General features: G+C 33.7%; 1 protein-coding gene across 7 annotated transcripts in view; it reads right to left on the bottom strand.

Moving 5' to 3' along the window:
• Positions 1-4,281: 4,281 nt before the first annotated feature.
• Positions 4,282-27,616, bottom strand: part of NOL4 (nucleolar protein 4) — a 429,636-nt gene continuing 406,301 nt past the window's right edge. For all 7 annotated transcript variants that reach the window (XM_053571784.1, XM_053571782.1, XM_053571788.1 and 4 more), the window contains one exon: positions 4,282-6,208. In XM_053571784.1, coding sequence (XP_053427759.1) covers positions 6,015-6,208 — 194 coding nt within the window. In that variant the 3' untranslated portion in view covers positions 4,282-6,014. The remainder of the gene's footprint in view (positions 6,209-27,616) is intronic.

A 27,616-nucleotide genomic window follows, 5' to 3' on the forward strand; every position in this document is an offset into this window, starting at 1 on the left:
AGTTAATTGACTCACTTAGTTTAGCTCCATAAAGTTTTGTTCATGGCAGGCCTCAACTCCTTTTAACAGCAAACAATCTAAGAATACAGAATCTGTTGTGGAATCCACTAGGACCTTCACTGTGATATAATGACTTAAACATGGGCTCAGTGCCCATAGCTCAGTGAGTAGGGCACCAGCCACATACACCAAGGCTAGCATGTTGGAGCCTAGCTTGGGCCTGCTAAACAACAAGGAGAACTGCAACCAAAAAATAGCTGGGTGTTGTGGTGCGCACCTGTAATCCCAGCTACTTGGGAGGCTGAGGCAAGAAAATCACTTAAGCTCAAGAGTTGGAGATTGCTGTGAACTGTGACACTATGGCACTCTACCAAGGGCAACACAGTGAGACTCTGTCTCAAAAAAAAAGAAAAAAAAAAAAGAATGACTTAAATATGTACAAGGCAATTCTCAGAGGCAGCCTGATATAATCTACTCTTCAGTGAACAGGTAACATGACAACTCAAAACTTCCAAGGGAAGGAACTGATGAACCGGTGCCAGTCCCCGAGTTTTAGTAATAGGTGGTGTCTATAGTGTATGCTATTGTTGTGTTTTTCTCCCATAGCACTAAACATCTCCAGTTACCTTTGATCTTATCTTCTTTCAGCTTATACCCTTTGAAAGGAAAAAATATATATATTAGAACATATAGAATGAAGGGAAATAAAGTTTTCAATATGAAAATAAAAATAGCTATAGCAAAGAAATGAGACAGCTTTCATTTTTAAACTCAATTGATATTTAAATTCAATGGATTCTTTTTATTGCCAAACCCTCCCTTTAAAAGACATGCCCTTCAATCACATCTAACTTTAAATATAGCTTTTCATTATTCAGAGTAAATAAAACACTGCTGGTAATCACCATTAGAAGTTCTATGAATGTGGATGAATTGCTTACAGAATTTAATTAAACTTTGGAACTTTATGCCCTGTCTGGTCTTATGAGTTGGACCCTTCTCAAACATATCTCAGGGAATTTCTTGGTTAAAAGCACCTTCTAATGAAATCAATGTAGAGGAAAGGGTCCAGAGGTATTTCTGTTTAATTTCCCTTGAAAGATTTAGCTGCACTTTTACCACAATTGTTTATTATATCTAACTTGAATGAGAGTTAAGAAAAGTACATATAAAATAATTTCCAAAAGACCGTACCCTTTATACAAAAGAAAAAAGCATAGGTGCAACAGCTGACAGTTATTTATAAATATTTGTGCTGCTGATTGTTCCTATATATCTGTGATTTTCAACTAGTATGCTGTGACACGATGTTAGGTGTGCCGTGAGAATTTTTAAAGATCATTAGTTAAATTATTTTTGAAAGAATTTTTAAGCAGAGTAAGTATATTCATTTTTTAACTTTTTTTTTAATCAACATAATTTAAGTGTGCCACAGAAGTTTAACTGTAGGTTCAGGTGTGCCGTGAGATTAAAAAAGAAAAAAAAAGGTTGGAAAATATTGCTATAAATGAATGGACAAGCACAATGGAGTACAAAGAGGTATTTAAAAGAAAAACAGTAGAAACTAAATCAAGGTACTGCAGTAGTCAGAATAATGGCCTCCCAGAGATGGCCACATCCTAATTATGAGAGCCTGGGATATGTTCTGTTACATGTCAAATTAAGGGATTAAGTTTTCTGATGGATTACAGTTGCTGATTAGCTGAACTTTAATTTAAAGAGATTATCTTTATTATCCAGGTGGGCCCAATGGACTCCTAAGGATCCTTGAATGTTTCGGAAGAAGAAGAGGTCAGAGTTACAGAGAGATCTGAGCATCTTATGTTTGTGGTTCTGAAGATGAAGGGGAGGGGCGACCAGTAGAGGAATGCAGATGGCTTCTAGAAGCTGGAGTAGGTAGGAAATGCAGCTTTCCAGCCTCCAGAGAGGAACAGTCCTGCTAACACCTAATTTTAATGCAGCAAAACTTCCAACCTAAAATACTGCAGTAAATTTGTGTTAATTTCTGTTCATCTCTTATAGCAACAATGGAAAACTAATACAGATACATTCATACAATGTGTTACTATCCATCATTAAGAATAAGAAGGATACCTGATACCTGATGATGTAGAAAATATTTATGGTACATCATTGGTTAGAAAAACAGATGATAAAAAATACCACATACAGTAAAATCAAACAGAAAAAAAAATTTTATATACTTTAGATAAAATGTGAAACATATACTATAAAGTGTTCTTTGGAGATTTCTGTGGATGCTGAAATTTATTTTTTCCTTTCTTTTTCTATATTTCCAAGATTTGTATTGTAGTCAGGAAAAAAAAAAAGGTTAATATGATTGATGTAAAAACTGGAGATGGGTTAGTCTGTTAATAGCATTTAATGTCCATTCAAAACATTATAAGGAAAAGAATAAGCTATAATTACTTTGCCTAATGTCTGTTCCCAAATACACTTCAAAAGATAAACAACATGTTATTGTTTACTCACTTTACTTTTGGAGATTTTTTCCCATGAATTGCATCTTCAAACTGGACCATACTAAATTAGGAAATATTTTGTTTCACAAGGATAAATCTTTCAATGACATTTGCTCTCAGAGAGTCAGGATTAATGACAACAGGATGCATAGCAGGGCAGCACCTGTATGGTGCCTAGAGCTAAAACCTTGGGTGAATGAACTTCACTTTATCAGTTCAAACAGATAATCCCTTTATCTTTCCTTATAGGACTCAATGCTGGAATCCTTTGTGTTTTTGTAGAAGTCACTGCCTCCCTCTCTCTTGCTTTATTTATCTTATTTTTATTAGTGGGGGGTTTTCTGGTGGCTGTGTGCATTTGGAGAGAACATAAAGGACATTAAACCTATAGAGAGCAGGATAAAACTCTGTGTTTAGGCAAATACTTTATTTGATAATATCAGTGTGTTTTAAATAAATTACTATGATTTATCTGCACAAATAAAACTGTTAAAATGTAGTATAAAATCCTGATTCTAAGACGGTGCAGAATGTAATTATTTAGTAACTGCCAAGCAGGAGAGAGTAGCTCCAGTACTAGGCGTGCCTGGATTCAAACAATGGCTTCAGCTCTCCCGGTCTGTGTTCTTGGTTAGTTATTTTTCCTCTTTCTGAGGCTGCTTTGTAAAATGGAGAGAGCATATGCCAATCTCCTAAGTTTATTGTGAGAAGCAGAGGAAGCAAAATTCATTTCCTTGTATAAGCAATCAATAAACGGTGGCTACCATTATTTCTGAATACCCTGTTACTGAGTATTGTTATTAGAACTCCACAATTTAGGAAGATTCAGTGATTGCTCTTGCTTATGTGTGCTGTGGTTATTTCAAGGCATGTTTTCTTAGTAAGTGTCATAAAGTAATACATATGTGACAAGAAGCTGTTCTTGTATGAGGCTGTAACTGCCAGAAGGGACATAGACTTCTATTCCATCTCCACGTTTATGTGACAGTTTTCTATCTCCTCATTTGAATGAGAATATGGATGTCCATTCACTTTCTCCAAAATGCTTATAGAGAAGTGATGTCTTTATGCTGCTGTGACAGAGTAGAAAAAAAGGACCAGGGTGTTTTTCACGTATGCTTCATAAAGGAAAAGGAAAACAAAATAATACTTTATTTTGGTCTGTGTGCTCTCCCAGAGAAATTATGGGAGTCGTTTTCATTTGAATAAATGTGGGTATTTAGGCCTTGGTGAGTGGGTGTGGGTGTTGTAACTGAAGACGAACATGTAACAAAACAACACCTTGCTGGAACTTACCTTCTCTGCTCCATGTTCTTCATAATCCTCATTAAGGATTTCTGACTTATATGCTAAATTCAAGCCTGAATGCTAATTTGTGAATTAGAAACTATGCCAAAGTTTCTAATTCAACTGTTACAACCACCCCCCCAAACCTCAAAGTATAAATCATACACTCAAAACAGGCATGTGTTTCTCTCCAGATATTAAATAAGGAAGGATTAAAAAAGCCAAGTTACTCCTAGAAGAAATAAAAAAATAACAAAAACATTCTTAAATGATGTTTAAATAATCAGATAAAGTATCTTTAGCTTGCTATTTTTTTTTTTTTTTTTTACCCCTTTCTTGGAACAAATTGAATGTTGAGACACTGGAGGACCTTATGATCTTTCGGAAAAAGAACTTTGGAATGTTAATTGTGCTAAATATGTGGTTACAAAATAGCATTTCAGAAAGCAAATTGCCAAAAATTAAGCATTATATCATTGAGAAAGTTTATAAGGTTTTCACAATCATTGTCTTAACACAGAATTCTGTTTATTAAACCAAACAAAGCAGAGAAAATTATACTGACCCTCAATTTTTGAATTTTCATTTAAATAAGCAAACTCTAGATCAACACCATTAAAGATGTTTGTGCATCTATGTATTTCCAAAATACTCATATTTCAATAAGATTTTCACATTATATTCACCAACAGTATCACAAAAGTTCTTTTTTTTTGTTTGTTTTTTGTTTACGTAACTGTAAGGAACAGTAATTCTAGAAACACTAGAAGAAAAAAGCATAGCAATGTCCACAGTTACAAGAAAAAGTGCACATTACTTGGTCACAATCACAGTCATTACTTGAAAAACTATATGTAACAAGTACATAAGAAATATCACTGATGCCTTAAACTCATTGTCAAAAACTGAATGACATAAATTTTACATAAGATAAGGCAAATTCAGGAATGCACAAAGGATTGGTAAAAGCTAAGTAACAGAAGAAAAAAATTGTACAAGGCGCATGAAGTAAAGTACTTCTCCCTAAATATTTTAAAAATAGACTTGCTTCGGTGCACAAAGAAAATACCACTCATGTGTATCCAACACTATAAAATAAGAACGAAGGGCAAAGTATGAGGAATGGGAGGGAACAGTTCATTGTAAGTTGTAGCTGCATCTGCTGAGAGTTCTTGACATGATTTTTAGGTAGAACTGAACGTTATACAAATCATATCAGGAGATGCAATGGTCTTTTCTGAAACTATTTCTGAAAGACAGAAATGAGAAGAAAACTACACACAAGAGTGCAAATTTTCAGATTGTCACTTGCAACCTCTTAACATTCAGTCCTGTACATCCAGTTGCTGTTCCAGGGAGGCCCGTAGACAGCAGTGGCATTCAGGAGAGAGCAGCTCTAAGAAATCAAAGTGTGATTTTTTCCCCCCATTGATATGTCTTTCTTAAATATTAAAAAATTCTGTGATGAGAACTGCTATGGTAAAGCTGCAATGGTGAATGGATTTTTGAGATCAGCGTGAGTGCAGAAATGCAGGCTTCTCTTGGAAGTAGTTCCTGATATGATGATTTAAAGAACGTAGGCAAGGGTTTTTCCAGCATCAAGTGTTATTTTTGTAGAAAGAATTTGGAAAGAAGAGAAGGCAAAGGGATATGGAAAACGTACTTACAGTAGATTTTCAAAACAGTTTTCTTTTAGGACCTATGAAAAAGTTACCAAAGTAAAAATGACAATTTTGAATGAAAAACGAGTTTTCTTTTTATAAAAATTACATTTTTTTAAAATACAAGATCCTTTTCATTGTTGTTATATCCTGTAGCAACAAGAAATTTGGCTTTTTTCTTTTTTTGCCAGATACTTCAGCTTTCAGTCCAACGAGTCAGTAGCAAATTCCACTAATATATTAGTTGGATCTTGAACTTTTTTTTTTATACCACAAGATTCTTCTGTTTTATTCTTGAATTAAGAATGTACAGCCTTCATTTTGCCCCTGATATTTATGCTGACACACTAAAACAAAAAAGCAATAGGCTGGACACATTAAGTCTCTCAGGTACTTCAGAGGGCAGAGTTCCCTGGAAGAACCTTAACACATCACTCTATGGATCAAGGACAATGTGGCATAATGGAAGTATTTCTCTTTAAAGACTGTGCAATAAGACCAGAAGTATCTCTGCTGGGAAATCAAAATGTCATTAGTGGAAACTTGCAAATTTAGACCTCAGTAAGTATGGTCATCATTTGACTCAGTTCTGTTGTAAAATGAGATTTTCCAGTTCATCTGCAGAACGCAATAAAAATGCAGCTGATTCTCGGTATCCTGCAACAAGCTGTCTTACAGCATTGATTTCAGTAGGACTCAGTTGGGGTCTGGAGTTTGAACTGCTGGAGGATCCTGAGCTAGTCGCCAACTGCCTCTTCATGCTGAGATCAGTGGGTCCTAGGAAAAAAATCAGACATGGATGACATTTTTTCTAGCACCTTTGATGTTAGCATTTAGCAAATGACTGCTAAATTAATTCAGAGATTTTTTTCTTGAGAAGCTAGAGATCTTTAATCAAATACATCTATTCTCAGAAAGACAAATAGCAATATGATAGTAACTGAGTGGCTAGGGATTTCTCTCCAATGCCCTGGCCACCCTCTGGAAACCACCTCTTACTGTGGAAAGATGGTGACAACATTCTTTGACTATGTGCTTTTTGGAAAATTTGATTTTAAGCTGTCTTCCATATGTTATAGAAGTTTCTAGTTGCATAAAATGATGGGTATTAAAATCATTTTTAATTTACTACATTCATTAACAGGTATATTGAGACCCCACCAGTTCACAATTAATAAAATATCCTACATTGTGATAATAATGATTTAAGAGTATAAATTAGTCAGTTTAACAAGAAGGAAACCAAGGCCTGAGTATCTTCAGTAACATGTTTGGAGTTTGACAACTTTTGAGTGGCATGACAAGGACTTGACTTGGGGGCTTTTTCACTTCAAGCATATGGTGTTGTGTGTCCGTTTGATTAGTGTTTTAAAATATGGATATGAGATTAAATTTTTTTTTAGAATAAGTAAGTGATCAGTAAAACAATGCTACAGAGAAACTAGACATTTGGAATACTGCTTTAGGTATTAAGAAAGTAATTTCCATATTTGCACAAAATATACCATGCATTAATACATTTATTTTTTACACCTTTAAGCCAAATCTTAATGTTTCTATTAGAAAACATTCTGTAAATGTATATTTAAAAATTATAAGGTTATTTTATAATGTTTAATTCAGAAATTTCTATTGAGAATTTATGTCATTCAATTATTTTTGTATTAAGGTTTATTAAGTATGTAACTGTTCACTTTTATAGTTATTACCTCTCATTAAGCATTTATTATAATTATTAAATCTTCAGTTAGTATGAAATTTTAAATCCTTGAATTAAATATTACTAAGCAATTAACTAATGAGTGCTCCAAAACCAGAATGATTCCATAACATTATTAAAGTGTTTTAAAAGATTTTTCCTGAACATGTATAACTTTTCAGATAAAGGTATCCATTTTATGAACTAAAGCAAAGCATGCTATTTTATCCTTCTGGTTCTCCTTGAGGCATGATGGAGACAGGTCAATACCTGACCCCCCCACCCTCTATCTTGACAGAGGAAGTGGATGTCCCCAGAGAGGGAACAGCTTCCCTTGGAATTTAATTAGAGCGGAGACAAGTCTAGCACACAAGAACTCTGACATCTGAGAGAAAGTTCTTTCCACTTCTGCAGTGGCCTTTCAAAGCTTTGATTTTTCCAGCAGGAGTTAGCTCCATTTGTTCTGCTATTTACAAAATCATGAGTCTGACATGACAAGCTGAAAGGGGAAGATATGGGTTGTCACACTCACAAGTGAGAATTACTGACCCTCTGTTCAAGCAAATCATTAATAGCATGTAGTTTATTTGGAAAATTCTGAATGCATAAAAATATTATGACAGTGGTTCTGGTCTCTGGATGAACCCGTTTTAAATTTTGTTTTTCTTTACATTTAAGAAGCCCAGGATAATTTTCCTCTCTGCTATGTAAATATCTAGTGTACAGTTGGCTGATTATTATTATTTTATTAGAAGCTATAACATTTTCTTGGTTTTAATGCTGAGCAGCATTATTAATTGGCATCCTTGATTAGAATTGAGAAAGGGTTGGGACCAGGGCTCCAGTTTCTTTCTGGATGAGAGAGACTAATTTCATTCTAATACTGTATTTTATGAATTACACCCTCAGGGTCCTAAGCTTCTAAATCAAGACATGGCTTTCACTTCCTTTCAGAACCTTATTAGCACAGTCAAAATCCATAAATGTCAGTAATTTAGAGGAAACTTACACCTCTGTGGTACTTTTTAATGGAAGAAAGTTCACATTATTTTCTGGTTTCCTTTGGCCTATGAGATCAGGATTGAGTGTATAAATCAAAAGTATAATACAAGGAGTTCTGACATATGAGGATTATTATTCAAATCTTTTCAAAAGAATAATGGAGGAAAATCCCCCTGATATTGCTACAGATTTAGATTTCTAGGTACAAGAAGGTCAACCAACTCCTGGAAGATTCATTCCAAATAGGCCATCAACAAGAAACAGAGTCATCAGTCTGGCTAAATTTAAAGGGAAGGAGAAAATCCTACAAGCTGTGATATGAAAATATCAAGTAACTTTCAAAGGAAAACCCAACAGAGTAACAATAGAATTCTCAATAAAAATACCTGAGCCATAAGGAATTGAAGTCCCATTTGTAGTCTTTTAAGCAGAATAACTGTCAAATAAGAATTTTGTATCTTGTGAAAACTAAGTTTCATAAATGAAGGAGAAATAAATTTTTCCAAGATAAGCAAACACTAAGGGAATTTGTTGCCACTAGACCTGTCCTGCAAGATATGTTCAGAAATCCTCTAAACACTAAAAAGAATGGTCTAAATGCTCTGCTTAAAAGATAAAGATTGATGGAATGGGGGAAAAAAAAAAACTACACAACCCAAATATCTATTTCAAAGAAACCCATTTAACTCATAAAGAGTCACATACACTTGTGGTTATGGGGAGGAAAAAATAGTCCATGCAATTGGAAAGCAAGAATGAGCAGGATTAGCTATTCTCATATCAGATAAAACAGACTTTAAATAAATAATAGTAAAAAAAACCAACAACAAAGATGGTCATTATATAATGATAAAGGGATCAATTCAACAAAAGGATATAACAATATCAATTACACACAAACCTAGAACTAAAGCTTCTAGATTTATAAAACAAATACTACTATATTTAAGAAACTAAATAAACAGTAACATAATGATAGTAGGGTATTTCAACACTCCACTGACAGAACTAGACAGATCAATGAGGCAGAAAATCAACAAAGAAGCACTGGACTTAAATAGGACTAGAATAAATGGACCTAACACATTTACAAAACATTCTACACAAAAACAGCAGAATATACAGTCTTCTCATCAGCACATGGAACATTTTTCAAGATAGAACATGTGTTAGGCCATAAAACAAGTCTCAGCAAATTAAGAAATGGAAATATCTGATATATCTTTTCAGACTCAAGTGGAATAAAACTAGAGATCAATTCTAATAGAAACTCTCAAAACTACCCAAAATATGGAAATTAAACAACTGCTGCTGCTGAACAATCTTTGGGTTAATGAAGAAATTAAATTGGAAATTTAAAAAAAAATTGAGTTGAATGACAATGGCTACACAGACTACCAAAATCTCTGTGATACAGAAAAAGCAGTGCTGAAAGTTAAGTTCCTAGTACTAAATGCTTATATCACAAAAATATTGCAAATTCACAACCTAATGTCATGCCTCAGGGAATAAGAAAAACAATAATAAACCAAATCCAAAGCAGGAGAAGAAAAGAAATAACAAAGATCAGAACAGAATTACACAAAAATGAAATGACAACAAAAACCAAAAGATAAACAAAAAGCTGGTTCTTTGAAAAGCACCACTGGCTAGATTAAACAAAAACACAAGAGAGAAGATTCACATAAGCTCAATCAGAAATGAAAAAGAAGACATTTCAACTAATATCAGAGAAATACAAAAGATCATCCAAGGCTATTATGGACACCACCATATCCGCAAAGTAGAAAAATCTAGAGGAAATTAAAAAATCTTTGAAAACACATGACCTCCCAAGCTTGAATCAGGGAGAAATAGAAATCCTGAACAGACCAATAACAAGTAGTGGGAGTCAATCAGTAATAAAACCTTGGTACATCAGTGTCTCACAGGTGTGTTCCTCTCCACATGTGGAGGTGTCTTGCTGAGTGGAGTTCATTATAATTGTTGTGTGCTTTTGGTATTCCATTGGGAACTTGAATGACAGCAATGAAGAAACATTAAATTTCTTATTAAATGTGGCAAGTGAAATCAGGGACATGCTAGTCAAAGTTGATGGGGACATGCCATGAAGAAAATGGCAGTGTACAAATAGGTTGAATATTTTTTCTGAAGGGAGAGAAAGTATACTAATGAAGAGAGGTCAGGACAGCCATGAAGGAGCAAAACTGATGAAAACATAGCAAAATTTCATTGAATTGTGCATCATAATCATTGGGTGACTTGTGAGTAGCCTAGCAGACCAAGTAAACATTGATAGAGAAACAGAAAAATCTTAACTGAAAATCTTGGTATGAGAAAGGTATGTGCAAAAAATGGCCCTGAAGGAGCTCACTGATGAACATAAGCAAAAAAGAGTCGAAATTTTCCAAGACCTTTTGGAGGGGCAAGACGATGTTTGGGCCATGTAATCTCTGGTGATGAAATGTGGGTGTAACAGTACAACCTGAAACCAAGCACTAAAGGGCACAATGGAAGGCAGCCAATTCTCCATGACAAAAAAGTTCCTTCTGTCTAAATCAAGAAGCAAAATGATGTTGCTAACCTTGTTGATATCAGAGGGGTTGTTTATTATGAATAAACAACTGGATAGTTAACCAAGTTTACTATTTAGAAGTACTGAAAAGGCTGCATGAAAAGTTACAAAAAACAACCTGAACTTTTCACCAATAATTCATGGCTCTTGCATCACGACATTGAACCAGCTCACAAAGCACTATCTGTGAGGAAGGTTTTACCTAGTAAACAAATAACTGAATTGGAACACCTTCCCTACTCACCTAATCTGGCCCCTAATGACTTTTTTCTTTTACCCAAAGATAAAGGAAATATTGAAAAGAAGATATTTTGATAACTTTCAGGACATCAAGAGTAATGTGATGAAAGGTCTGATGGCCATTTCGGAAAGAGTTCCAAAATTGCTTTGAAGGGGTGGGCTAGGTGCTTGTGTCAGTGAACAGCTTCTCAAGGGGAGTACTTCAAAAGCAACTGAAATGATAGTCAGCAATGAGGTTATGTAACACTTTTTCTAGGATGAGTTAGTGAACTTAATTGTCAAACCTCCATACTTAATTAATGCTAGTGGATTAAAGACTTAAATGTAAAACCTGAAACTATAAAAACATTAGAAGAAATCCTAGGAAAACCTATCCTCAACATTGATCTAGGTAAAGAATTTATTACTAAGTTCTCAAAAATAAATAGGACTTACTTAAAGAAAAAGGCATCAGCAAAAAATACAATAAACAGAGTCAATAGACAACCTATATTCACAAGCTATAGATCTGATATCTAGAATTTATAAGAAACTCAAGCAAATCAGCAAGGGAACCCCCCCCCAAGTAATCCCATTAAAAAGTGGGCAAAAGACATGAATAGATATTTTTCAAAAGAAGATAGATCTATTGCCAATAAATATGAAAAAAATGCTAAATATCACTAATCATTAAGGGTATAAAAATCAAAAACACAACGAGATAATGAAACCCCTGTCATAATAGCCATTATCAGAATGTTAATAAACATCAGACGCTGGCACAAATGTGGTGAAAAGGGAAGGCTTATACAGTGCTTGTGTAAATTAATACAACCTCTATGGAACACAGTACTTAGATTTCTCTAGGAACTAAAAATAGATCTATCATTCAACCCCATAATCCCACTACTAGGTAGCTACTGCCCCCAAAGTTATTTTATTAAAAAAAAAAAAACATAAAAAACACTGCACCTGTATGTTTATTACAGCTTAATTCATAACTGCAATCAATAAGTGCGGTAAGTGTCTGCGACAGATGAGTGGATAAAGAAATATATTTCCACAGTTTATACACCATGGACACTACTCAGACATCAAAAAGAATCAAATGGTGTCTTTTGCAGGAACTTGGATGAAACTAGAAGCCATTTTTCTAAGTGTAGTAACCCAGGAATCAAATACCAAATACTACCTGATCTCACCTATAGGAAAGGGCTAAACTATGGATATGCACGATCCTTCAGAGTGACTTAATGGACAGTGAAGACTCAGAAGGGGGAGAGTGGAAAAAAGGAGCAAAAATGAAAATTGCCTATTGGGTACAACGTACATTATTCAGGTGACTGATATGTTACCTCTGCACTATAAAACACATACCAAATAAACACCAAATATAAACACCAAAAAATAAAAATAAAACATATTCACAAATATGCAAGGTATTTATTGCCCACTCAAGTTAGCGCCCCTGATTGTCTTTACCATCCATTTGTGCCTCAGTAAGTCAATATCATATCTGACTGGTTTGGCTTAATTAACTCCCAAAATAATATGATATAATTAGAATGCATAACAATTATAAAGTTAAAATTCAAGTTTTGTAAAGATGCTGAATTTATTAATGAATGCAGGAAAGTATTCTTGGAGACTTGCTCAAAATGTTGGACAAGACCACTGTAACGGAAGGTTCTGGAAAAGCTGGACCAGTTAACAAGAAAATGATTGGGAGTTACAAAAAAGATGCTTCAAGAAAAAATAATTTTGATCTCAAAGTTTAAGGCAAATTATACAGGATATTTGACATGACACGTTTATGTAAGTACCTATCTTTTTACCAAAGTGATGCAAGATCTACTTTATGATCATTCTGGAAGCTGAATAAAAAATATTTCATACTAATATACAATGTTGTTAGACTAATTAAGCTCCACATACTAAAACAAACAATTCATTTTTTGGAGGTTGAGGGAGTATAAATTATAATTAAATTTTAGGTTAACAAAAATGCATACTAATAATTCATTTTATTTTTGAGGTCATATTTTGGTATCAATTATCCTCGGATAATAGAATTTCCCTAGGACAAAGTTTTGTTTTCTTTTTAGCAGTGTAAATTTACTTTGTAAAGGCTATGGTGCACATTTTTATTTATTAAACATGTTACTTAAAGTAAGAATTCAAGGCCCATAAAGACAGGAACCCTTTGTTTCTTCTGGACCACATCATACTAGATAAGTATGTGGGTGTCTAGTACAAAATAAAGCTCAATAAACATTTGTGTAACAAACGAATGTGAAGAGCCAGATTCTTTCTACAGCCAACACTCAAGAAATGGAAAATAAATGATGTACTAACATGATAAAAATGACAGTTGATATCACCCAATTATGGTTAAAAGACTAGTTAGAAAACAATGGATTTTGCATAATTTATTCAATAAAGCTACCTCTAATATATTGAAATATTACGTAGCATTATTGCCACGGAAGAAGTCATGTACAATTGTGTAAAAATAATCTAATTGGAATTGCTTGACAATAGTAATTTCCACATCAATTGTTGCTAAGAAATGGAACAATAATTGTACATATCCTTAATAATTATTTTGGTTCACCAAATATTACAATGTGTCTTGGGTATAAAATCAAAACTAATTTCATGAAATCTTCTTCTACTTTCTGTTCTTTATCTAATGTCTCTACTTCCCAGTCATAGACTCTGAAATGTTTAAATAACTGGCAATTAATTTAGTGATTTTAAGTAAGTGAGTAACATTTTTAGATTCATGCTTTAATACTAGAATTTCAAAACTATTTAAACAAGAACCAGGTAATAAATATTTTAGGAATTCGAAGCCAAGAGTTACAATTGAAGACATGATGGAGGTCCTTACATGAAAAGAGAGAAAACAAATTTTCATAAATTTGCTATGGACAAAATTCAAAATATAACAAATAAATTTTTTTAAAAAATCTATGTCTACCTGGCTTATTGTACCCTCAATGAATCCCCAACAATAAAAAAAAAATAAATATTCTTTAAAACCAATTACTCAATAACTAAAATAATGAACAGTTCTTTGTTATTAAGTGTAATAATACCTGACATATTTTTGTGATCATAAGCATTGCTAAAGTCTTAAAATAGATTTTTTTTTATTGAAAAAAAAAATCTATGTCTACTAATGAATAGAAGAAAATTCTTTTTGGAGGGGGGGCTAAGATTTTGCTTAATTGAAGTTCAAAGTTAATGTTTACTTCAATCAAAATCAATTGCAAATTTTCATCTATGCATACCTGTACTGAGATTTTATCTCTGGAAATGTCTTTTTATGCAAATAATTATTTCAAAAACTGATGTTAGGTCACAAGCATATGATTTTAATTGAGCATCCAAGTTATTTATATAACTATTAGATTATTTTCTTGATAGTTGCCTTTCGGCAGGCTACGGCAGATATTTCAGATCCGTTACTTCCAATCAAAGGTTCAGCTGGGTACTCCTCAACTGAACAGTGAAAACTAATTTTGAAATATGAGAATTTACTTTTTGTTTTGCATCAATGCTCTAAATCACTGCTGGGACTGTAGCATGTGTTCAGCAAATATGTCCACTGCAAATTTAGGTGGCAATGGAGATTTCACTTCTTGTTTAATTTTGATAAGGTGGTGAGTTTATAAAGCAATTTGCTATTACTTGTGATTCAAATAATTTTGGTCATTATCAAGATGTCCACATAGTTGTCCACATAGTTTTGCATAGTCCTCATTTAAGCACTGCTATTTTCTTGAAATTTTAAATTTAATTCATCAATAAACATTGCCGATTCTGCAACAGAAACTAACTTACAAACCCATTCAGTGTTCTAGAACAGGCTTGAGGGCGTTTCCAATCTTAGCCCGGATCTGAAAATAACTGCAATGAAACTTGATGATGACCACTAAGTCATCAAACTTCTGTGTAAAAAGAAATGTCAGGATATCAGATTCTATTCTGACAAAATTTCACAAAGCTAAAAATGATTAAATTGAAGAGAATAAATGAAGTACATAGTTTCAGACCAAATGGAGGTGTCATGAACTGACACCACAGAAGCAGTTTTTGCCCATCTAGTTAATCTGGACAACTGAACATTTTACTATAGATAGGGTCAGTCCCTGACATCCCCATTAGTATATGACTGTTTTAAAGATAATAAAAAACTCAACTACTACCCATAATGCACTTGCTAATCAATAGGTCAAGGAGTATCCATATTCCTTATGTTTTAACAAATTTTGTAAATATGTTCAAATAACCCTGGTTTTGCTGCACACACTTAGAAAATTCCACTTCAGATTGTACTGAATTACAAGTTTGAAAATATTCTAAGCTATAGTTGTTCCACACATACTAGTTATACAGGATAATTCTTCAGTCACTTTAAACTTATAATTGACTCCTGAATAAACAGTAGTATTAGTAACATCTCAAGTCTTCAAGAGGCAAGGAAAACTACTTGAAATCAGTTGCTTTCTTGTTTTTAATTGACTATTGGTATTGTAACTACTTCAATGTCCTCAACTCTTTGAAGCACTGTTTTTGCCATAATGCTAATAGTCTTAAACAGGTTTGTTTTGTCTGGACACCCTTTTTAATATGCTGCAGTAAGTTTCAATTTAATAAACTTGCTATCAGTAAACGAAGCAACTTTCTCTGTTTGACTTAAGAAATGAGTCATGTGGAAAGTTACTTTAGTTGTAGGTTTATTTTCATTTCTTGTTTTGGGATCAGATGTTTAATAGAAGTATTTGTTGATGATATTTTGGTAGGTTTTATTTTTTTAAAAAATTATAAAACCTCAGCATCTGAGCCAAATTAGCCAATGTATATAAAGCATCCAGCACAAAGCCTGGATAATACCACATAGCCCATAAATGGTAGTCACCTGATGATTGAATATTTATCAAAAGGCTAAAGATGTCAAAAAAACACACTAAATAGGCATCGCTAGATTCAACATACTAATGAGTTGCATTTATATTCACAAGTGTGATTGCACTATAATTTGCCTTTCTAATACCCTTCTTGATGATAGTATTATCATCAGAAAATGAACGGGGCTACTTCCCCCTTTCCCTCTTTTTTATTTTTCCTTATTTTAAGTTTGTTTGCCTAGAGTAAAGATTATCTAGTCTTTGAAGTTTTGGTAAATCTCATTTGTAAAACCAACACGGTCTGATTTTTTTTTAATGAATAGATTTTTATAATACTAATTCAATTCATGCGATGGATACATCTCATTTGGAATGTCTTTTCCTTTTTGAGTAAATATTGGTCAATTATGCTTTTACAAAACATGGTAAAATAGCTCTAAATTTTCAAGTATACCAGCACAAAGGTATTAATATGATGCAATTTGTTACTTTTTTAAATTCCTTCTTATTTTATGCTTTCTCTGTTTCTACTCATCTCACTAGACATGATTTAAGTCCTTTCTCAGAATCTGCTTTTGATTTTGTTGGTCTTCTCTATTACTTCTTTATTTTCTATTTAATTCATTTTTCTACTTACCTTCTTCTATTGTTTTTTCATTTTCTCTGTTTTAACTTGAGTTAAATGACAAGCTCATTAATTTTCTGTTTTTTACATTAGTGTGTTAAAATCCTACTTTAGTTCCATTTCACAAATTCTATGTATAATGTTTTCATCTTAATTATAAATGTTTATGAATGCAATGCCATCAGTATGCTAATGGTTCTGTGGTTGTTGCCATTTGCTGAGGTGATCATCTGAACGAATATATATTATTAGATAGTTGGGGATAGGTCTAGACACAGACATTAGATTAAATTTTAATTATTTTTTCAAATTCAATTTTTATCTATCTTTTGGTGTCTGAGAGAAGTGTGTTACATAGTGATGTGAAGTGTGCTATAATTGTTGATGTGTCAATTATCCATGTAATTTTGTTAATTTTCCACTATTAATTGTGAGCCAATGTGATTAAGAGACAGAGTAGTTACATAATTGTTACTTTTTGATTAATGGTTCCTTTCATTATTAGCTAATGAATCTTTAATGCCCCAAACATTAGAGCTTAGGGAAATTAAAGACTTAAAGCCAATTACAGTGGTCTTTTAGATTCGCCAGGGGATTAGTTTTAGTACACCCCCGACCCCAGGATATCAAAATCCATGGATATTTAAATCCCTTATATAAGTGACATAGTATTTCCATATAATCTATGCATACCCTCTCACATACCTCAAGTCATCTCTAGATTACTTATGATACCTAATACAATGTAAATGCCATACAGTTGTTATACTGTAATACAAATTTTTAATTTGCATCATTTTTATCGTTGTATTGTCATTAAACTTTTTTCTGATATATTTGATCTGCAGTTCATTAAATATGCAGATATGGAACCCGCTGTTACAGAGGACTGGCTGCTTGACATACTTACTATTAATACCACACCCCTACACACACATACATTTTCTTTCAATATTTCTGCAAGATTATATTTAGGGTGGGTCTCTTCCTTCAGAAAACTGCTACATTTTATTTATGCATCTGCTTGAGAATACAACAGAACAAAATGAGACAGGTTAATAAAAGCTCCATCTTCAGGGAACTTTCTCTTTGATTAAAGAAAGGGCTCAGTGATTCACTTCTGTGGGAACTGTTTGTCTCCTCTGTGGTCTATGTCAAACTGAAGTTACTTTCAACCCTGTAGGTCTAACTGTAAGTCTAACATGATTCTGCTTTCAAGGACTTAACTCCTCTTGATTCCATTAAATTTACCTTTATCTATTTAATAAATACTAATTAATCAATATTAAGTTACCAAACAATAGGATCTTTTTCTATAAAGTGTGTGATAAGTTGCTGAGATGCATATTCGACAGATACCTAGGACAACACAAAAAATAAGATATGGGCTCTGCTGATATGTACCAAGCAGCTATTTAAAGTATCAAAGTGCAAGCCTATTGCCCTCCCTCAGGAAGCCCCCCCAAATTATCTTCTTTCTAACAAAACTAAGGTTCAAACATCGACAGTACTTACAAAGTTGAATTGCATCTCCATCATAATATATTACCAGATTGATTTGAAGGCAGTTTTGCCTGTTTACTTCAAAGCTTAATTTTAGTTGAAAATGGTAAATATCAGTCCTTCCCCACACATCAAAACAAATAAATTAACAATTGTTCCGGACAAATTTAGTTAAATCTTTAAATACTTTAAAATGAAAATCTATCTCTTGGACCTGCCTTTAAAAATTGTAAATTTTTAAATTAATTTTAAAATAAAACAGATTTATTTTAATAAATGAAAATATCACATTTTCCCTTCAATACATCTTCCTGTATTTCATTTTCTTTTCCCACTGTCTTGATCCATTTATATTTTATTTCATTTTTCTGATTTCAATTCACCTTGTTAAAAACAAAGGGAGAGAACAAATTGCAGTTGAATATCTTGGCATTTTTGTGCTTACATCAGTGAGTTTTTTTACAATGTCAATTTACAAAGCTGTCATTTCCCACATTGTCCTTCCTAACATTTCCTCTGTTTGGATTTGCTTGTTCCCAGGTACAAAGCTCTGTAAATTGCCTGAGTTTATTTGGTAAATGACCTTTCCACCCTAGTTTCAATTTCATTGTTTTGTAGAGATCTGATTAATCACTACGATAAACCATGGGATGACCTAAAGTATGAATCATTTTGTCAGCAGTCCTAAAAATTTGTGAGAGGAAAGACTTTTAGCATGTTTCTGCTGCCAGCCAAGTTTTGGCTTGTGGAAAAGAAGGTAAATTGCAGTAAAGAGAAGAGTTACTTTTTAAATTTGGTTGAATCAAACATACTGCATAAGGGCATAATGATTCATTGCATTACTTATGTATTAATTTACATACATGGATGCTATTTTTTTCAAGTAACAGGAAATAATTTTTAAAACAAGAAAGAACAAAGCATCCATGTATTCTTTTTCAGAAAGCCCCTGAGGTAAAAAGTACCACAATTACTTAAACCATTAGGTTTTCTGGCCACTGTTAAAGCCTTTAATTACCAGGGATTTCCAAGGATTAGAAAGAAGTGAATAAACAAAGGTCTCCGTAAGACAAAAACCTCCAGAATGCCCTAGACTGGGTATTTGTTTTCTTCTTTACTCATTCATTTTGTGCCATTCTAAGGCATCAGAAAATATCAATAACACATAATTTTTAACTGTCAGTTGTGAAATGCATCTGTCATTTGTGTTTATTCAATCTATTTTCAGAAATATTTAAAGGCTCTTTAAAGGTGTGAATTAAATGGAAGTTGCACTTGTCTTAGAGCACTGAGAATGTAAGTAAATGGTAAAAACCTACCAACTAATTTGCATTTGAACACAGGTTTTCTCTCTAAATGAAGAAATCTCATTTAATATACAGATAGAAAGATGTGGTATACAGCTATAATTAAGAAAAGCAAGCGGAAAACCTGGGTTCAAATTTTGTGTAGAAATTTCTAAGCTATGTGAATATGGAGAAATCATTTATCCTCCCTCATATTCACAAATGAACTGTTAATAACACTGTTCCCCTTATACAGTTGTTAGATTGTTGGAGCAGGAAATGAAATTCAGCAGTGAATGATAAATTGTTCAATAAATGTGAGGTCAAAGTATTAACTGGGATACTATCCCCCAACTCTTTTTTATAAATAATAAAAAAAGGATCTTTTTGTGTTACAGTCTAAGGATTTATTCAACTTGATGTGACTCATTATATAGAGTCTTCCCAAGAAACAGAACCAACCAATATAGATATTATAATACATTGTGTATGTATATGTGTGTGTGTATACATGTGGTGTATAAAATAAGTAAAACTAGGCTCATGTAATTATGGAAGTTGAGAAGTCCCATTGCTCTAAGTCAGCAAACAGGAGACTCAGGAGAGCTGATGGTGTAATTTCCCATACAGTCTGGCAGGCCTAAATAACAAGAAGAGCTGATGTTTTAGTGCGAGTCCAAAAGCAGGAAAAGACCAATGTCTCAGCTCAAGAAGTCAGGCAGGAGAATTTCCTCTTACCAACCTTTATGTCCTATTCAGATTTTCATCTGATTCCATGATGCCCACTTAAGGTAGGAAAGACATCTGCTTTACTCAGTCTACTGATGCAACTTTCATTTCATCCAGAAATACTCTCACAGACACATCCAGAATAATGGTTAGCAAAATATCTGGGCACCCCATACCCAAATCAGGTTGACACTTAAAATTAACCATCACATTCATATATCTTATTCAATATAATATCCCTCCAATTTCACAAAGTGCAGGTATTCTCAATAACTTTTAATGTGTTGAGATAAGTATCTAAGACATGTTCACTATAAGATAGATGTCTTTTTCTTCTACATGCTTAATGGCAACAAGAATTATTTTAAATGCCTTAATATTGAGCATACACATACATATTTATCCCATAGTAATTTGGTAGGTTATTCCACAATGATCTTAAAACTTAGGACAACAACAACTATATCTGAAACACTGATGGCTCACATGTGAATTAGTGAATTAATGCTTCTAGAATTGAAATGGCTCATTATGAAAGTTTTGAGATGCACAAAAATCTGCATGGACAGCAACACATGAAGCCTTCCTAGCTGAAGTTAAAACCTGCATGGGGGATTATAAGGACACTGTTGACTGTGTTTCTTGGATGTAAAATAAAAGACCAGGGTGTAGTCTGTCTCAAAACTTTTGTAATGATCCACATAATATAACACAATACTGAAATAACACTGTGAAAGCACATCACCTCTTAGTTTAGTCATCATTATTTTGGAAACTATTTTTTAATAAAAGTACCTTAAGCTATTTTGAAGTAATTTATCTTACTGATTGCTTCAAAGCACAAATTTAGAAAATGGTCTTCTCAGCAATTTGTCAATTTTTCTATCTCTAGCCTAACAAATGTATAGGTTATCTATGACATATTTCTTCTTCACATATTTTAAATATCTCAAAGTTAACTACTGTAGATAATAATTATGATAATTATATTGTTTTACATTATGATACCCTATTATAATTATAATGTTATACAACATATTTATGATGTGAGTTTCTAAGTTATATATTTATAGTGCAAAGTGAACATGAGATGATTGTCTGAAACATTCATTTTTAAACTTTGCAGAGATCATTCTATGTTTTTATTTTCTGCCAAATAAAAATATCAATATCAACTTTTATTTTAAGCAGATATTTAAATAACATAGCCAAGGTAATTTTTACACTTATTGCTAGGGGTGAAATTGGAGTGGGTAGATATTCTTACTTCTGGAGTTTCCCTGTTACTCTTAAGAGTCTAGTTATTTAAGGTTTAAGGTTAAGAAGTGAAACACAAACACTAACTTTCTGAAAGAATAGGTAACAGAAGTCTAGTAAATATTAGACTAAATTAAATTAAATCATGAACCTGGAGCATAAGTTGGCAAGCAGGGCTACCCTGCATGTTTAAAGAGAATATCCATAATTCAATTTATAATTACTCCAAACTCTGAGGGAAACTCATGTGGAATAGAGAATATTTATGCCAAAAGAATTTCTTTTATCCCATTAATACATAAACCATGGAGATGTAAGAAACATAAAATTTAAGAAGCAGTATTTGGAGATAGAGTACATGTACCCGCCTTCTTTCAATGATTTTGTATCAAATATTTACATTGCTTCATCAAACATCAAAAGATGTATAAGTTAAGCACAATCATCTTTGTGAACCCAGACAAAATATTTTCTTGTATGTGAGGAAGACAGGATGGATGGATTTTCATTAAGGTTATTATCCTTTTCACAACTTCTCACCTTTTTCGTTCAGTAGCTTAGAATGGAAATTGATTTTTTTCAATTTATTTATTCATATTTTAATTGACATATAAATTGTATATAATTATCTTGTAAAATATGACATTTTGAGGTACACATAGCCTGTAGAATGTTTAAATCTAGCTAATCAATAAATGCATTACCTCAACTAGTTATCATTTCTGTGGTAAGAATACTGAACACACTTGCTGAGCATTTTTCAAGAAAGATACTATGTTAAGTGAAATTAGTGAGGCACAAAAGACAAATACTGCATAATCTCACTCATATGTGGAATCTAAAAATGTTGATCTCATAAAAATATTAAACAGTAGAATGGTGATCACTGGAGGCTGGGGTGGGGTGGGTGGAATGAGGGAAGGTTCGGGAGATGTTGGCCTAAGAATACACACACACAGTTTGATAGGAGGAATTAGTTCAAAAAGTCAATTTTAGATCATGATGATTATAGTTAATGATGATATGCCATATGTTTTGACAAAAAGCAAATTAATATTTTACAATTGGGAGGCGCCTGTGGCTCAGTGAGTAGGTCTCCGGCCCCATATGCCGAGGGTGGCGGGTTCAAACCCAGCCCCGGCCAAACTGCAACAAAAAAATAGCCGGGTGTTGTGGCGGGCGCCTGTAGTCCCAGCTGCTCGGGAGGCTGAGGCAAGAGAATCGCGTAAGCCCAAGAGTTAGAGGTTGCTGTGAGCTGTGTGACGCCACGGCACTCTACCCGAGGGCGGTACAGTGAGACTCTGTCTCTACAAAAAAAAAATATATATTTTACAATTAACACAAGAAATCACAAAAACAGATTGTAGCTGAACTGACAGGTGGGAGAAGAAGGGCCCACACAGGATGGGAATATAGAAGAGGTGAATATATTACACAGGTACAAATTATATGTCTGCTGTAAAAGAACATAGTGCAAATAAGCATAGTAAGACCTTCCTCACTATTATGGATAAACTGTGTTCATGCATATATTTTAGGAAACTAAGTGTGACAAAAAATAATCATCCCTATAATACTATCCCATGGACACTACAGAGGCTGTGACTTATATTGCCAGAAATAGAAACCAGAAAAAAAAAATTTTAATTGATGTGAGCGCATAAATTACTTTTAGATCTATCCAGAGAACTCAAGAGGATTATATTCCCTAGTGGATTTAAATTACCAGAAATAATTTATTTTTCCCTTTGGCCATTTAGATATTAGCCAGGACTTTCTTCAGCACATATTTAATTTTGCAATAATTTGTTAATTCTGAATCTGATTGAGTAGACCAAATAGAAACTCAGCAAGCCATATATGCACTATGTGGACTCACATTCAAATGCACATGCGTCCCCGAGTTCCACCAAATTTGCATGAATGGAAGAAGGGCTTTCAGGAAAACTTCTGTATGTTAGTCAAGAGCCAAGTTACATTTAAAAATTACCTTGTGCCTTGAAATCACAAAAGGAAATATTCTCAAATCATAATACTTGAAATTTGAAAGTTTTAACCTAAGAGAAAAAACACACAAGATGCATCTAGAGTTATTACCTTCTTGGGATGATTCAGAGAGACAGACCCAAGATCTCTAGTGGGGATAGGCAAGCAACTTAAGTGCCTATTTCTGGAAGGTCCATTAGGACCTAAGAGTGGGAAAGGGGAATATGGTGAGTTCAATTTCCATGCAGAATGTAATATTTATGACTTCTACAAAAGCAGAACAATCTCAACTCCCCGGGAGAGGTCCTTCCTGAGTGGCAGAAGGCTTGTGAGGCCAGTAAAATTTAACTCATTTGTTCGGAAAGAATCTCAGAGGATATGTCAAAACTCAAAGGAGACTGTGTAAAGAAAATAACCCAAGCTTCCCCATAAGGAGCTCATGTCACCTGGAAAGGGCCTGAATAGTTCATGTAGGCTCAAGAAAGAAGGTTTCAGAACACTAACAGAGTCTTCTTTTCATTTGTTTCCTCAACAGGTAGGCACAACACAAAATTCCCCAAAGGCACCTAACAGTATGTAAAGGTTAATTTTTTTGGTACTATTAGAGAACAGACATTTAGACAGCTGTTGCCAGAAAAGCTTGCTCAATGTTGCATCATAAAACCAGTTAACTAGTGCTGGGCAGTCCAGGGAAAACACAAGGTCACACAGCTCCCATTTCAGAGCCTTTCTTGGAGGCCCTCTGTCCTACAGAAATGCAGTGAAAGATTTAAGGTCTTAGCCAGATAACTGAAAGATGCTTAGTTTTATTTTACAGATACTTCCCATAGTTTTCCTTTCCATTTCATAAAAAAATAACTAACAGAACCTTCTCTGAAGACAAACGAATGGATTACAAACACATGAAAAAAATGCTCATCTTCCCTAATCATCAGAGAAATGCAAATCAAAAACACCTTGAGATATCGCTTAACCTCAGAAAAAACAGCCCAAATCACAAAGTTGCAAAGTTGCAGATGTTGGGGTGGTTGTGGGGAGGAGTGGAACACTTGAACATTTTTATACTGTTGGTGGGTACAAACCAGTGCAGCCTCTTTGTAGAGAGGTTGGAGAATCCTCAAAGAGCTAAAAGTAGACCTTTCATTTGACCCCACAATCCCATTTCTACCTAGAAGGAAACAAAATCATTTTGCCATAAGAACATTCACAGTAGAATGTTTACTGCAGCTCAGCTTACAACTGCCAAGATGTGGAATTAACCCGAGTGCCCATCAACCCATGAATGGATAAACTGAGGTAAATATACACCATGGGATACTATTCAGCCATAAAAAGATGGAGACTTTACAACTTCTGTATTTACCTGGATGGATTTGAGAACATCCTCCTAAGTAAAGTGTCATGAGAATAGAAAAGTAAGTATTCAAAGTACTCAATACCAATATGAAACCAACAGATGAACAACTATACTCTCACATGAGAGAAAAACACAACTACATTCAAACTGAGGGTGGAGAGGGGAGGAGGGAGAGCAGGGTGGGGAGGAGAGAGGAGGAGGGGGAAGGGAGGAGAAAGTGGGTTTGCTGTGCTGCCACCTAATGGGCATAATGTAGGGATACACATGGCACACCTCCTGGGTGAAGGGTGAAACTACAATTTAGACTTTACCTATCTGAATTTTTTTAAAAAAAGTAATAACCATAATTTTCAATCATTAAAATTTGCAAATAAGCATTATTTCTTTTGATTTCTCTGTATCTCAATACATATTTGTATAAATAATTCACAATCTCAGTCAAAATTCTGGGCTATCATCATACTACCTGTGTGCAAAAGCTGGAAACAAAGAGTGAACTACGTTAAAACTGTGGTCACATTTTACATATCTTGAGTTTGGGCTTGCTATCCTTAAACCTCACCCAACTTCAAAATCTGTCATAATTAAATTATTTTAAAATTTGTTTTAGTTTTAGCTTTAAAGTAATCCCAGTCTTTGCCAAAGGGGTTTTCAATACCTATGTTATGACTGATATAGTCCTCAAATAACTGAGTTATTTAAAAGCCAGGTAGCTTGAATTAAAGGCATTATTACTTAAGAATTACCATTTAAGTTTCCATAAAAATTCACTGACTCTATTTATTTCATTCTTTATAAATGAAGAATAAATGATAACTGGTTAAATTCAAGAAAGCTGATGGAATAAATGCAGAAAAGGTTTTCTGCAGTAACAAAACCACCCAAAGGCCACTGTAAGTGTGGATAAGGTCAGACTAGAGTCTAGAATCAGTGGTAGCTACTGGAAATTTCTACAATGACAGAAATGTTTCTCTGTGCTGTTCAATACTGTGGGCACTCCCCACTTTGGCTGTTGATGACTTGAAATGGATCCCAGTGTGATGGAAGAACTGAATTTTGAATTTTGTTTCATTTTGGTTAATTTTAATTTCAGTAGTCACATGTAGCTTGTGGCTATCATTTTGGATAGCAGACTAGATAAAATTATTTTGAAAGAAAGAGAAAACAATCAAAGTGAGGATGTAAAGGTGTGAAGTTTAAGTAGGAAAATACCCTGATTTGCAGGTCATCCCAGGAAGATGCATGATGAGAGAGCTGCAACAAACGGACACTATAATTGAAAATGGCTAAATACAATCTATTATTTTACAAACACATTTTCATTATGTGCCATAGAATGTATGTTGACAGCTCAGGTTTAACTGGAATTCCACTGAGATAAGATAACTGCATAATCCCAATTACGCTGAGTTTGATTAGATACCACAATCATCTGTCTTCATACAATATGTTACTAGGAGTCAATCTTCCCATTGTATACAGGGCATATGAATTCACCAGAGGTTTCTTTGAATTACTTTTAGGTCTCAGTCCAGTGATTTTCAACTGGCATGCCGTGGCACACTGGCGTGCCGTTATAGGATCTTAGGTATGCCACAAAAATTTTTGAAGATCATTAATTATATTATTTTTGGAAGAAGTTGAAAGCACATTACGTACATTTTTTTTTTTACTCTTTTCTTTTTGATCAACATAATTTAAGTGTGCCATGGAAGTTTAACTATAGATTCAAGTGTGCCCTGAGATTAAAAAAAAAAAAGGTTGAAAAATACCGCTCTACTCTATAAAATCACCATCCATATATTTTTTTCATAATAGATCTTATGTATTTTTCATACAGCAGAAATGCCCAGCTGGTCTCCAGGAGCAGGAGGACAATGGCTCCTGCCCTACACATTTGTGCTACTTCGCATGTGGCTGGCAAACCGGAGCAAGTTATTAACAGAATAAGGTAAAGGGGAAAAGTCAGTCCACTTTTCTAGGTCCCTGAATAACTATGGTAAATTGGATAACAATGGTAAATATTCTTTCCTGAATCTGGGGCTCAAGTTGAATATATTTTAAAGCAGAATTTGCCTATTTTAAAATATTTCTCTGAAATGTGTAACATGAAACATGTCCCTTCCTCCAATATAGGGTGTCCCCAAAATCACACCTAATGTCACCATAAATAGGGAAAATGGGAAATTGTAGCTACATGCACCTTTATTTACAAAATATTCATTAAAAGTTTTACAAAATATTTCTAAAATATTCTCTATGTGTTTTCCACTCTTTGTAAAAATTTTTAATGATATTCTAGAGGTAACTTTTGTATTGTGCTCTAAAAAGGCATCCTTAACTTTAACTGATTATTCCCAGGCTCAGCTGAACTTAGTTAAGATTTCTAAATGGCACAATATTTAATTTGAATGATTTCTTTCCTTCAGTTATTCATGTATCTATTTGATATTCATTGAACGATAACAGAAGCCAGTCACCTACTAACATTAGTGATATGACAGTTTAAAAAAAAATGTCACCTTGTATATAATTTAGTAAAGAAAAGTGTACATAATAGGCAGGTTATATACTAAGAGATATGCTCAGGTTATATGGGAACATATAGGAAGACAATTGAGCCAGGGTATGAGGGAGTCAACCAGAAAATACATCAAAGCAAACATAATGACTGATAGGAGTCAGGTTCAGGGAGGATATTCAGCATGAGATAGCACCAGAGAAAGGGAATAGTATATGTGAAGATGAAGAATTCATTTTTAAATAATTAAACATCAGCTTTCTCTAGATGTCTGGATCAAGCTATTTGGTAGACAACTAGATATAAAATGTGAAACTCGGGGATATAAAGGGGGTAATTATGCAGATTTAGGAGTATTTCACAGATGAAACCATAAAAGCTAGGAGACTCTCTTCTGGATATTGCTCAGAACAAGAACATTAAAGGGCAAGTATGAGATTCTGGTGAAATCTCAGCATGGAATGGCGTGAGTACAAGAGACGAGTCTGCAAAGGCAGCAGAAGGATGATC

Source organism: Nycticebus coucang, chromosome 19, assembly GCF_027406575.1.
Source record: "Nycticebus coucang isolate mNycCou1 chromosome 19, mNycCou1.pri, whole genome shotgun sequence".
Lineage (NCBI taxonomy): Eukaryota > Metazoa > Chordata > Mammalia > Primates > Lorisidae > Nycticebus > Nycticebus coucang.